Genomic DNA, 14,086 nt, shown 5'->3' on the forward strand with positions numbered 1-14,086 from the left:
ACAACATCAATGTGCTCATAGCTCTAAAGCTACTTGGCAGTGGCACTTCAAGGTGAGTAGTCCTTGCACCCATTACATGACTTCACCAATTGTACATGTATCTGGTGATCCATAAAAAAAATAAGCAAACAATTGCAATTTTGATTTGAACAAACAATATGGCTCCTTGTACCTGACAGGAGTACTCTCTACTTCTGTGCAGCTCACCATCTTAAACTTTTCTAAGTCCCAAAACTTTATTGTTCTGAAAGAGAGAGTAAAATAGAACATTAAGTAATTGTGGGACATCAATGCAAAGCCACATTTCCAATCATTAGTACACTCACCATCAATAGCCTACACCAAGATCAGTATTTGATAAAATTTCACATTATAACACATCTGAGAGAAAAAAAATGTTACATTGCAAGCAGAAGGAGCTCATTGTGTTTGTCCTTGGCATCCTAAAGATATCTACTCTCACCCTAGGGTAGGCAAGTCACTAGTCAGAATGTCTACTTAATACCTCACAGCCCAATGGAGGTACCATTCAAAATATAGTTAACATCAAAGGTTCAGCATCCAATTCAACTTCTACTGTTAGCATTCAAATAAAAACTTGATCACTCATCTAAAGTGTCAGCCAGACATTTCAACCTAAATTATACTTATTAACAGGCTCAGTACAAAAGTGAAATCTTCCTTTTCTGAGCTGTGAAGACTAAGTCATACCAAAGTTTCACGGTAATCAAAGTTAAAGAAATGTCAGTGTCCATATGAAGGATCTTGGACAAGATGTAAACTGTTCACTCCTCTCCATAAATGTTCCCTGACCTGCTGAGTTCCTCCAGCATTCTGTGTGTGTTGTTCTAGATTTCCAGCATCTGTAGAATCTCTTGTGCTTCTAAATATGTGGTCTTTGATGATGAGGGTGATACAAGTGACTTTTCAATCAGTTTGACATTGTCATCGAAATGCTTTTGTAGTCAGGAATTTCCAGTAACCCAGGTAGCCAATTTGCAGTGCAAAGGAAGGCAAATGCAAATGAGATGCAGCTCTTTCTGGTAAGACTCGCGGTGGTGGCTTCCGTGTTTACATCAATACGGAATGGTGCAAAAACTCTGTGCTGGTTTCAAGATACTGCTCATCGCTAGTGGAGTTTGTGACTGTTAGATACAGACCACTTTATTTGCAACGGGAATTTTTCACTGTCCTTATAGTAGGTGTATACATTCTCCCCAGCGCTGATGCTAAGGAGGCGCTCTGTAAACTGTATGGGGCTATTAGCGAACTGCAGAACACACACCCTGATGGACTGTTTATTATCGCCGGAGATTTTAACCACGCGAACCTTAAGTCAGTGCTCTCCAAATTCCATCAGTATGTGGACTTTGCAATGAGGGGGGAGAACGCATTGCACCTTGTTTACACAAATGTTCCAGACGCGGACCGGGCGGAGTCCCGCCCCCACCTCAGCTACTCAGACCATATCTCTGTTATGCTAATCCCAGCATACAGACCGCTCGTCAAGCGCTCCAGACCAGTTCAGAAGCAGGTGAAAACCTGGCCAGCAGGAGCCATCTCTGCTCTTCAAGACTGCTTTGCGCACACTAACTGGCACATGTTCAGGGAGGCTGCAACCAATGGCAACTCTACCAACTTAGAGGAGTACACAGCATCAGTGACTAGCTACATCAGCAAGTGCATTGATGACATCAATGTGGCCAAGACCATCACTACACGCGCTAACCAGAAGCCATGGATGACCGCGGAGGTGCGTGCGCTGCTGAGGACCCGTGACTCCGCCTTCAGAGCAGGCGACAAGGCAGCCCTGACAACAGCAAGGGCCAAACTGTCCCGGGCCATCAGAGAGGCAAAGTGTGCACACACCTAGCAAATCCACAGCCACTTCCAGGACAGCAGCGACACGCGGAAGGGCATTCAGGACATCACCAACTACAAGACACCACCACCTGCATGTGGTGGTGATGCCTCCCTCCCAGATGCGTTGAATAACTTCTACGCTAGTTTTGAGGTGGAAAATGAAATGGCGGTGAGGAAGACCACCCCTCCTCCAAACGACCAGGTGCTGTGTCTTACCGTGGCCAATGTGAGGAGAACCCTGTGCAGGGTCAACCCACGGAAGGCTGCTGGACCAGACAATATTCCTGGCAGTGCTTAGAGGACGTGCAGACCAGCTAGCTGCAATTCTCACTGACAACTTCAACATCTCCCTGAGCAGCGGCGTCATTCCTACGTGCTTCAAGGTCGCCACCATCGTCTGTGCTGAAGAAGTCTTCAGTGTCCTGCCTCAACGACTACCATCCCGTCGCCTTCACTTCCATCATTACAAAGTGTTTCAAGAGGCTCATCAAGAGCCACATCAAGACCCTGCTGCCCCTCTCACTGCATAGGCGGCTTTAGCTATGTTTCACCTGTTTCAACTGAAAAGGGCCCCCGACTGACATGTAAAAATTTAATGCACAGCTCCCAGACGCCACAATATTCTCCTGTTATTGCCAGTCGAACCACCAGTGAGCACTCGCTGACTGACATCTGAGAAAATACATTAAAATATTTACTTCACTTATAAACATTGCTCCTAGCAAATAAGGCTACTTTTCAACGAGAGGAAAATGTTACGCTCCTATCCTAGTGGTACTGAAAAACGGAAAATATTAGACAACAAAACAAAACGTCTAAATAGTCTCCTAAGAGTTACATCTTTCTTTGGTCCAGCATCTGTAAAAGGCCCGCCGACTGCAGTTGCTGCTGCACCATCGACACAGCATGGGACTGCAGTGCCAAGTGACAGTGTAAGCAGTAAAGGAGATGTTGATAATCAGAGCAATGAAAATGAAAGAGCAATTCTACTCAAACAGATGGTGATAATGATGACCAGACTTCGTTTGATGAACAAGCACCACAGCATGATGACAGTCCTACAACTGAGACAGGTGAGGGAGATGCCTCCACCAGCACACCAGAGAGAAAGCCCCACTAACATTCACAGAGACCGATCCGGCACGTTTGCCAACACATATTACCAGTGACCAACGGATCGACATTGTTAGGAGAGGTCCCATTCAGTTAGAGGACATTAACTTTCCACAGAGCCAATCACGCCATCGTTTTACCAAGGACAGATATCTTATGAAGATGAAAAATGGAGAAACCATTCGTAGGTCATGGTTAGTGTACTCAGAATCATCTGATTCAATCTTCTGTTTCTGCTGTACCCTAATTTGGCAAGTGAAATCACAGTCTCACTTGCGGAAGTTTCAGAGTGTGGGCACGACTCACTCTCACACTCCAGGATCATGAGAAGTCAAATGCGCACCGTGACAACATGGATAGCTGGCGCCAGCTGGAAACGTGCTTAAGAACGCACAGTGCCATCGACAGCACGTACCAAGAAATGCAAATGCTGAAAAAAAAACACTGGAATAATGTCATGAAGAGGTTCATTGCCATAGTCTGTCACCTTGCAGAACGAAACCTTGCTTTCCGTGGCCACAATTCCACCTTACATGAACCAAACAATGGTAACTTTCTAGGTCTGGTGGAGCTGCTTGCCGAGTTCGACCCAGTGATGAGCGAACATGTCAGACGAGCAGAGAAAAAAAAGATTGCTGACCACTACATAGGGAAAACCATATAAAATGAGTTAATCACACTTATTGGAGACAAGACACTGGAAGCGATAAGAAAGAGAGTAAAACAATCACGTTACTACTCGGTGATAATGGATTGCACCACTGACGCTGCACACATAGAGCAGCTCTCTGTGACACTGCGCATTGTCACACGCCAAGTAAATGTCAGAGCTACTGTTAGTGAGCATTTTGTCAGTTTCCTACCAGAGCTTGACACAACAGGCCTAACCAATGTTTTCTTAACGCATATGGAGAAGTTAGGATTAGATATCTCAAAATGCAGGGGACGGGCATATGATAACGGGAGCAATATGCGGGGTGCAGAAGAGGGTGCTAGATATTAACAAAAAAGCACTGTTCATGTCATGAGCCAGCCACAGCCTAAACCTAGTCATTGTCAATGCTGCAAAATCAACAGTGGAGTCTGAGAGCTTCTTTGGGGTGCTACAACATCTATACACACTATTCAGCTCATCGACACAGAGATGGGAGCTTTTCAAGGAGAACGTGCCACAGATGACCCTCAAGGCCATATCCAACACGCAATGGGAGTGACACATGGAAAGTGTGAAAGTCCAGCTTCCTGATGTTGGCAATGCTCTCCTGTCACTGATTGAACATGCCACATAGAAAGGTGACAGTGAAACCACATCTGCAGCCAGAGGCCTAGAACAGGAGATCATGTCATGGAAATTCCTGCTGACTGTTATCATCTGGTACAACGTTTTACATGAGGTGAATCGTGTCAGCAAGCTGCTCCACAGCCCACAAGGGGGAATCGATGTGCTACAGCGCGAGGTGGAACATGTTCTACAATTTCTCAAGGAATACTGAGAGAAGAGCCTTTCATTCGCCCAAACAGATGCCAGAGACATAGCTGAAGAGATAGGGATGCCAATGGTCTTTCCTACTGCACAAATCAGAGAACCAAAACGCCAGTTCCAGTACGAGTCCCAAAGTACAGATCCTTCCCTGACAGTGGCACCCTAGGAATGGTACAAGAGAGAAATTTTCCTTCCACTAGTGGACTCTGCCATCACAGGCATTAGTGAGCGCTTCAGGCTGATGGAGTCATTTTACAGTCTATATGGGTTCATTTATGGAAGAGAGGAAATGAAAAAAGCCACCCAAAGTCGCACACTGAAAGACAGCTGCGTAAACATGGAGAGGACACTTGGTGATGTGGATGCTGAGGACCTTTTGCACGAGGTGTTGGCTGCTGTCAGTGCCGTGCCTGCAAAAGAAACCACCAGCCTGCAGATTCTGAGCTACATTTACAGCAACCATTTGGTTGAACTGTATCCTAACCTCACCATTGCTCTAAGGCTCATGCTGACAGTGCCTGTGACTGTGGCGAGTGGAGAGAGAATTTTTTCGAGGCTAAAGCTCATCAAAACGCATCTGAGGACAACCATGCTCCAGGAGCGTCTGTCAGCTCTTGCTCAGATATCAATTGAGCATGAAATAGCAAGATCACTGGACAAAGATGAGCTCATTAAAGCATTCTCAGCATACAACCACAGGACGGTGGTGAAGTTCTAGTGGTAAGTCTTTTAACACATTTTTAGCAGAAATAAAGTTTAGAATTAAAATAATAAAATAAACCACGTATTTCACTCAAAAAGTGTATAGGCAATTAGGCGGCGTTTCCACAAATCGTAATTTCTCTCTCCCGCTTGCGTCCCCTCTCTCTCACTCTCCTCCTGTTCGCTCTCCAGGCCTTACGTGAGCTGTCCGTGGTGCTGAAAGAGCGTGAGACGCAGTTTGTTGTAAACTTCCAGTAGTTAACTTTCAGACACTGTTCACTGAATTAATAAAGTGTGAATTTTCATTAAATATGACATTGCTTTTGTTATTAATTTAATTAGAGGGAAATTGTTTAAGCTGTTCTTATGTCAGCTGATACCTAACACATAGTGCCATTCAATATGACTAGTTGCTGAAAAGGGCGAGGCTTCTCACTCCAAAGCAAAAAATGTCATTGTTTCAGTTTTTAATTAAGAGAATTGTTTGGATTATGTTGAGCTGTCTGTCCATTATGCTGAAAGTGCATATAATGCATCAACGTTTAAGTCTGAAATTATACCATTATTGATGCAAACCAACTTGAATATTCGCTTTTTTTCTTTCATTTTTTTTTGGGAAGCGGGGGTGGGGCCCCACATTAACTCTTGAAACTGGCCCCCAGATGCTTAAGGCCACCTTTGCCTCACTGGACCCCCTGCAGTTCACGTACCGTCCCAACCGTTCAACAGACGACACTATTGCCATCACCCTCCACCTGGACAAAAAAGGCACGTACGTTCGAATGCTGTTCATAGACTTCAGTTCAGCATTCAACACAATCATTCCTCAGAAAGTGACTGGAAAGCTGAGCTTACTTGGCCTGAACACCTCCCTCCGCAACTGGATCCTAGACTTCCTGACTGGGAGACCTCAGTCAGTCTGGATTGGGAGCAGTATCTCCAACACCATCACATTGAGCATGGGGGCCCCTCAGGGCTGTGTGCTCAGTCCACTGCTGTTCATTCTGCTGACCCACAACTGTGCTGCAACACACAGCTCGAACCACATCATCAAGTTCGCTGATGACACGACCGTGGTGGGTCTCATCAGCAAGAACGATGAGTCAGTATAGAGAGGAGGTGCAGTGGCTAATGGACTAGTGCAGAGCCAACAACCTGTCTCTGAATGTGAACAAAACAAAAGAGATGGTTGTTGACTTCAGGAGGATACGGAGTGACCACTCTCCGCTGAACATCGACGACTCCTCCATAGGGATCATTAAGAGCACCAAATTTCTTGGCGTTCACCCGGCGGAGAATCTCACCTGGTCCCTCAACACCAGCTCCATAGCAAAGAAAGCCCAGCAGCATCTCTACTTTCTGCGAAGTCTGAGAAAATTCCATCTCCCACCCCCCGCTTCCTCACCGTATTCTACAGAGGTTGTATCGAGAGATCCTGAGCAGCTGCACCACTGCCTGGTTCGGAAATTGCACCATCTTGGATCGCAAGACCCCGCAGCGGATAGTGAGGTCAGCTGAGAAGATCATTGGGGTCTCTCTTCCTGCCATTACAGACATTTACACCACACGCTGCATCCGTAAAGCAAACAGCATTATGAAGGACCCCACGCACCCCTCATACAAACTTTTCTCCCTCCTGCCAACTAGCAAAAGGCACCGAAGTATTCGGGCTCTCACGACCAGACTATGTAACAGTATCTTCCCCCAAGCCATCAGACTCCTTAATACCCAGAGCCTGGACTGACACCAACTTACTGCCCTCTACTGTGCATATTATCTTGTTTATTATTTATTGTAATGCCTGCACTGTTTTCAGCACTTTATGCAGTCCTGGGTAGTTTTGTGTTGTTTTACGTAGTTCAATGTAGTTTTTGTATTGTTCATGCAGCACCATGGCCCTGAAAAACATTGTCTCATTTTTACTGTGTACTGTACCAGCAGTTATGGTCGAAATGACAATAAAAAGTGACTTGACTTGAAATGTTAGCATTGACTCTGAGAGTATAAAAGTAAAGATGTAATACTGAGGCTTTATGAGACATTGGTCAGACAGCACTTACAGCACTGTGAGCAATTTTGGGCCCTCATCTAAAAAAGGATATGCTGAATTAGATAGGGGTGCAAAGCAAGTTCATGAGAATAATCCCTGAATGAAAGGGTTGACATAGGAGAAGCTTTTGATGGCTTTGGGCCTGTACTCACTGGAGTTTAGAAGAATGGGGGAGGGGATGGGGGGGTAGGATCTCTCTTTCAAACCTATTGAAAGGCCTAGATAAAGTGGACATGGTAAGGATGTTTCCTATAATAGAGTCTAGAAACACAGGACACAAAGAATAGAACAACATCTGTTTAGAACAGAGATGAGGAATTCCCTTAGCCAGAAAGTGTTGAGTCTGTGGAATTCATCATCACAGCCACCTATGGAGGCCAAGTCACTGGGTACATTTTAAGTGAGGTTGATAGATTCTTGATTAGCAAGGGTGTTAAAGGTTACAGGGAGAAGGCAGGAGAATGGGGTTAAGAGAGATAGTAAATCAGCCATGATGGAATAGTGGAGCAGACTCAAAGGGTTTCATTCAGCCCCTATGTCTTATGGTAACAAAAATAAAAAGTTTGTGACCAGACATCCATTTTAGTGATGTCATTTGGACTAACCAATGATCATGACACAGGAAGGAATACTTAAACATTAGTGCTATGGAATACTTTCATATACTCTTCAGTGTCTCAGATTAATATCTCACTCAAAAAACAAGAATTCAGTGTACAAGAATCCACAGGACAGAAGATTTTGTGCTGAGGCGAGAATTAAGCCTTGTAATCCAAAGACCAAATATGTCATAGCTCATCATTTAGTGTGTGCATCACTACACTAGCAGTACAGACAGTGAATGAAAAAATCAAACTGAGAATGGTGCAGAGCACTCAATTTAGTCATTTCCATCATTACTCTGTATTTTCTACTTTCAAAGCATAGTAAACCTAAAAAAGGTACATTTCATATTCAGCAATTTATACCAGTCGCATTAATGCTATTTGCATACATAAATGGTGCTATAGACAGTCATAATAACTTATCATTACCACAGGAAGCACATTAATACAACACAAATGTTGAACTACTTAAAACTATTTGGATCAAGAACAATAGAAATTGCAGGTAAAAGTAACCAATTACAAAGCAACATCCATCCTGACCTGTCTGAGCTGCCAGAAGCCAGCAAATACTCATTGGGGTGGAATTCCACTGTATTTACAGGTGCAGTGTGATCTGTAAATTCTGTTAAAATTTTTGCTGCTGACAAATCCCACAGCTGAAAAAAAATAATTAGACAGAAACTAAGTAACATTCACCAAAAATAACTTGCTACATTTAACAACTTAGATAGAGGACAGGTAAATTCTACAGGTATGATTTTTCACGACATGTGTTGGACTGTACTATTGTTATTTTCTTTGTAGTTTAATTTGATCAGCTCCATCGTGGGCACTATCCTCTGTTGTATCCAGGGCATCTTTAAGGAGCGATGCCTCAAAAAGATGGCATTCATCATTAAAGACCCCCATCACCCAGGACATGTCTTGTTCTCATTGCTACTATCAGGAAGGAGGTACAGGAGCCTGAAAGCACACGCTCAATATTTTTATTATATATCTCAATAACTCTCTCTCTGTATTTCATGACATATGTGCTGATATTTAACTCGATTCTGATTTTGAACTTTCTTATGCCTGTTTGTATTTTTATATAATTATCTGTGCACATGTAATTGTTCAGTGTGCTTTGTAATGGTTGCAATTGCTTTTGTAACAACTTGTTTGCAGTTGCAGGTATCACATTATTTGAATAGGGGCCATCTTATTGGTTGATTCAAGCACCAAGGTTTGAATGAAATGTCTGTTATCAATGAAACTTCAATGAAATTAGCAAAATGGCATGAGAGGAGCAAATACGAGAAAATCTGCAGATGCTGGAAATTCAAGCAACACTCACAAAGTGCTGGTGGAACACAGCAGGCCAGGCAGCATCTATAGGAAGAGGTACAGTCGACGTGTCAGGCCGAGACCCTTCGTCAGGACTAACTGAAAGAAGAGCTAGTAAGAGATTTGAAAGTGGGAGGGGGAGGGAGAGATCCGAAATGATAGGAGAAGACAGGAGGGGGAGGGATGAAACTCAGAGCTGGAAAGTTGATTGGCAAAAGGGATACAAGGCTGGAGAAGGGAGAGGATCATGGGACAGGAGACCTAGGGGGAAAGAAAGGGGAAGGAAGCACCAGAGGAAGATATAGTGAGAGGGACAGAGGGAGAAAAAAGAGAAAGAAAGGGAATAAAAAAATAATTAATAAATAAATAAGGGATAGGGTAACAAGGGGAGGAGGGGCATCCCTTATTTATTCATTCATTTATTTATTTATTTCCCCTTCCTTTCTCTCTTTTTTCTCCCTCTGTCCCTCTCACTATATCTTCCTCTGGTGCTCCCTTCCCCCTTTCTTTCCCTCTAGGCCTCCCATCCCATGATCCTGTCCCTTCTCCAGCCTTGTATCCCTTTTGCCAATCAACTTTCCAGCTCCCAGCTCCATCACCGCCTCCCCCCCACCCCATCTTCTCCTACCATTTCGGATCTCCCCTCCTCAAATCTCTTACTATCTCTTCTTTCAGTTAGTCTTGACGAAGGGTCTCTGCCCAAAGCGTTGACCATACCTCTTCCTATGAGAGGAGCAAACCATGTTACTTAGTTCTTTTCCCTGCCAACAGGATCTCTTTCTCTCTCTCCCCTCTCTCCTTCTGACCATCATGGTACATCTTCCCACCTTTATTTTTTGCTCTTGTAACACTTAATAAACAATCGTAAGCAGCAAGTCTTGTGCCTCATTCGTGACTTCCGAAGAGCCTCGGATCAAAAACATCAGTTTTCAACACAGGTAGTAAATCAAAGAGAAAAGGCCCAAATCAAGTTCACCAGCTTTAATTCTGATGGATTTAATTACTGTTTTAAAAAATATATATTCCAACTTGCAGTTACTTTAGAAATTTCACAGATTATCAGTTTGAGGTTTTGTTTTTTATCCCCCCCAACAATTTTTCAAGCAAGGATCTTCAACAGAGCAAATGGATACTTTTGCTATCGATTCTCACCAGGACGCATTGCACATTACATACATTGGCTGAACAATGTATTTGCTTAAGAGGTGTAAAAACATTTAAAGGAAATACAGTAAATTTTCTGTTTACTCAAAAAAGTTCCATACTTTTAAAAGTACAAGAAACTTTAGCTCAATGGTGATATAGACTGAGGATTAATTAAGACCATAACAGCATGAGACATAACAGTATGAGCCATTCAACCCATCGAGTCCGCTCTGCCATTCCACGGCTGATTTACTATCCCTCTCAATCCCATTCTTCTGCCTTCTCTCCGTAATCTTTGACACTCTGACTAACGAAGAACCTATCTACCTCCGCTTTAAATACTGTGGCAATGAATTCCAGAGTTAACACATCCTAAACAAGTTCCTCCTCATCAATTCTAAAAGGATATTCCTCTATACTGAGGCTGCACTCTCTGGTCTTAGACTCACCCAATATAAGAAATACCCTCTCTAGATTATCTAAGCCTTTTAATATTCGATAAGTTCAATAAGATCCCTCCACCCCCTCATTCTTCTAAACTCAAGTACAGGCCCAGAGACATCAAACGATCCCCACACACTAACCCTTTCATTCCCAGAATCATTCTTGTGAACCTCCTCTGTACACTCTCCAATGCCAGCTCACCTCTTCTTAGACAAGGGGCCCAAAACAGCTCACAAAAGTGGTCCAAGAGCAGTCTGACCAATGCCTTATAAAGCCTCAGGATTACATCCTTGTTCTTATATTCTAGTCCAGTGGTTCTCCACTATTTTTCTGCTCATGGCCCACTTGTGACTTCCATTAGCTCTGTGACCTCCACACTGTGCAGCAGGGCTCAGTGGGCCATCCTGAAACATGTGAACGGTGATATGTGTGTGGTCAAGCAGGAGCAGAGATAACAACTGGCGTGCTACAACCTCACAAAGGCTAAGCTATTTTTCTGCCTCATTTGCATATTTGCATATTCATTTCATTCAGGGTTCCAATTAAATTATATATATTCATTTTTTTAATATATTTTAGTAATATTTCATTAAAACAAAAAACAATAAACATTTGGAAATTCCAGAGTTTTTCCACTTGTAGTCCCTACAAAATGTGGCATGACCCACGTTGAGAACCACTGTCCTAGTCCTCTCAAAATGAATGTTAACAATGCATTTGCCTTCCTGCAAATTAACTTGTAGGGAATCCTGCACAAGGATTCCCAAAACACTTTTATACCTCAGATTTTTGAATTTTCTCTCCCTTTGGAAAATAGTCTGCACCCTTATTCTTTCTGCAAAGCACACGACCATACACTTCCCAACACTATATTCCATCTGCCACTTCTTTGCGTATTCTCCCAATCTGTCTAAATCCTTTTGCAGACTCCCTGCTTCCTCAGCATTACCTGCCCCTCCATCTATCTTTATATCATTCGCAAATTGGGCCACAGAGCCATCAATTCTGTCATCCAAATCACTGACATATGTTGTAAAATAAGCGGTACCAACACAGTCTCCTATGGAACACCACTAGTCACCAGCAGTCAACCTGAAAAGGCTCCCATCTCATGTATAGCACCTTGTCAAAAACCTTCTGAAAATCCAAGTAAACAACATCCACTGACTCTCCTTTCCCCTGAAGAAAAACCATGCCGACTTTAGCCTATTTTATTATGTGCCTCCAAGTACAGGTGTCCCCCGCTTTTCAAATGTTCGCTTTACGAAACCTCACTGTTACGAAAGACCTACATTAGTACCCTATTTTCACTTTCAGAAGGTGTTTTCACTGTTACGAAAAAAAAATTCAGAGCACGATTAAAAAATCAGCGCGCGATAAAAAGCAGCCACTCTCCCCCGGAGTCGGAACTGCTTTGCTTTAACACATGCCTGTGAGCAGCTGTTTGCAAGATGAGTTCTATGGTATCAGAAAAGCCTGAAAGAGCTCGTAAGGGTGTTACACTTACAGTAAAACTAGACATAATTAAGCGTTTTGATCGTGGTGAACGAAGTAAGGACAACGTGAGTTTGGCTTGTGGAAGCTGACGAACATGATGTTGAAGAGGTTTTGGCATCCCATCACCAAGAACTGACAGATGAAGAGCTGATGCAATTGGAAGAAAAAAAGGATAACAATCGAAACCGAATGAGTAATGATAAAGTATGACTAATTTTGAAAGAGTACGTCGGTTTAGGGGATATTTGCAGGATGGTTTGAGTCCTTATTAAAGAACTGTGTGATAGAAAAATGCGCGAGGTTCAGCAGTCAAGCAAGCCTTCCACATCAGCCACAGCAGATGACGAACCTCGACCTTCGACATCGAGGCGGGCAGAGATAGTAGAAGATGAACTAATGGAAACAGGTGACGAGATGACACCCCAGTGTCCCACCACCACTACACCCAGGCCACGGTCAGATACTGTACCAATTCGCAGAGAATGCAAAGGTAGCTGGGAGGCTCACAGCACATCTTTAAGAAAAAAGCCGAAATAAACATGCTAATTAATTAGGTGCCGCCGACATGTAATTGTCGGCCCAGATCAGAGACGACGCAATCGGAAATCGGCACTGATCTGGGCCGACAATTACGGGTGGCACCTAATTAATTAGCATGTTTGTTTCGGCTTTTTTCTTAAAGATGTGCTGTGTGCCTCCCGGCTACTGCTGGACCCCTGTGTTCTTCGCGGCAATGTATCGCTCAGCGGCCTGGAGGGTGGGGGGGCCACTGCACCACCCAAACTCCGACAGGTCTAACACACCATCATCAGTGTGCTCGCAGTCTTCTCAATTCCCGTAAGTGATACTACACTGTACATACATTATTTCTACTTTATATCGGCTGTGTATTTTTATGTGTTATTTGGTATGATTTGGCAGCTTCATAGCTTAAAGGTTACTGGAGAGCGCTTGCACGTGTTTTTGCCAACAGCGCTTGTGTGAGATTTTCTGCCGATGGCGCTTGCGTGCGATTTTCGCTACGGAAAACATTGCAGTAATGATTGTGGAAAAGTATTTCTGCTTTATATAGGCTGTGTATTTATCATATCATTCCTGCTTTTACTATATGTTACTGTTATTTTAGGTTTTATGTGTTGTTTGGCATGATTTGGTAGGTTATTTTTGGGTCTGCGAACGCTCACAAAATTTTCCCATATAAATAAATGGTAATTGCTTCTTCACTTTATGACATTTCGGCTTACGAACCGTTTCATAGGAACACTCTATCTTCGGATGGCGGGGGAAACCTGTACTCCAAAACCTCATCCTTAATAATGGAGTCTAACATTTTCCAACCACTAAATTCAGGCTAACTGACCTATAACTTCCTTTCTTTTGCCTCCATCACTTCTCCGGAACCAATCCAGAATCCAGTGATTCTTGGAAGATCATTACTAATGCCTCTATAATCTCCTCAGGACCCTCAGGTGCAGTCCATCTAGTCCATTGACTTATCAACCTTCAGACCTTCCTCAAGCACCTTCTTCTTAGTAATTGCAATGGCACTCACCTCTGCCCCCTAACAGCCTCAAATTTCTGGCATACTGCTAGTGTCTTCCATGTCAGCTTTTAAGCATTAGCATCCTTCATTTTGCAAAGCAGCAGAGAAAATTTTTTAAGTTACTCGTCAATGTGGTGGCGTGGCTCAAAAAGCATCACTAGATAGGAAGTTTCAAGACTTCACAATTTACAACAATGTAATCAGTATCCTCACAATGCATGTGTTACTTTTATCAGTACTAGGTTAAATCAGGTGGGTCCATGTTGGAGTGAAAACAAGTTTGAAAATGCATGATATATTATCAGGATCCC

At 43.3% G+C, this 14,086-nt stretch overlaps 1 protein-coding gene across 2 annotated transcripts in view; it reads right to left on the reverse strand.

Moving 5' to 3' along the window:
* katnb1 (katanin p80 (WD repeat containing) subunit B 1) overlaps window positions 1-14,086 on the reverse strand; it is a 77,223-nt gene that overhangs the window by 45,138 nt on the left and 17,999 nt on the right. For both annotated transcript variants that reach the window (XM_063066677.1, XM_063066676.1), the window contains exons 7-8: window positions 8,360-8,475; window positions 173-244 (exon numbers count right to left, since the gene is read on the reverse strand). In XM_063066677.1, coding sequence (XP_062922747.1) covers window positions 173-244; window positions 8,360-8,475 — 188 coding nt within the window. The remainder of the gene's footprint in view (window positions 1-172; window positions 245-8,359; window positions 8,476-14,086) is intronic.

This window comes from Mobula hypostoma, chromosome 14 (assembly GCF_963921235.1).
Source record: "Mobula hypostoma chromosome 14, sMobHyp1.1, whole genome shotgun sequence".
Lineage (NCBI taxonomy): Eukaryota > Metazoa > Chordata > Chondrichthyes > Myliobatiformes > Myliobatidae > Mobula > Mobula hypostoma.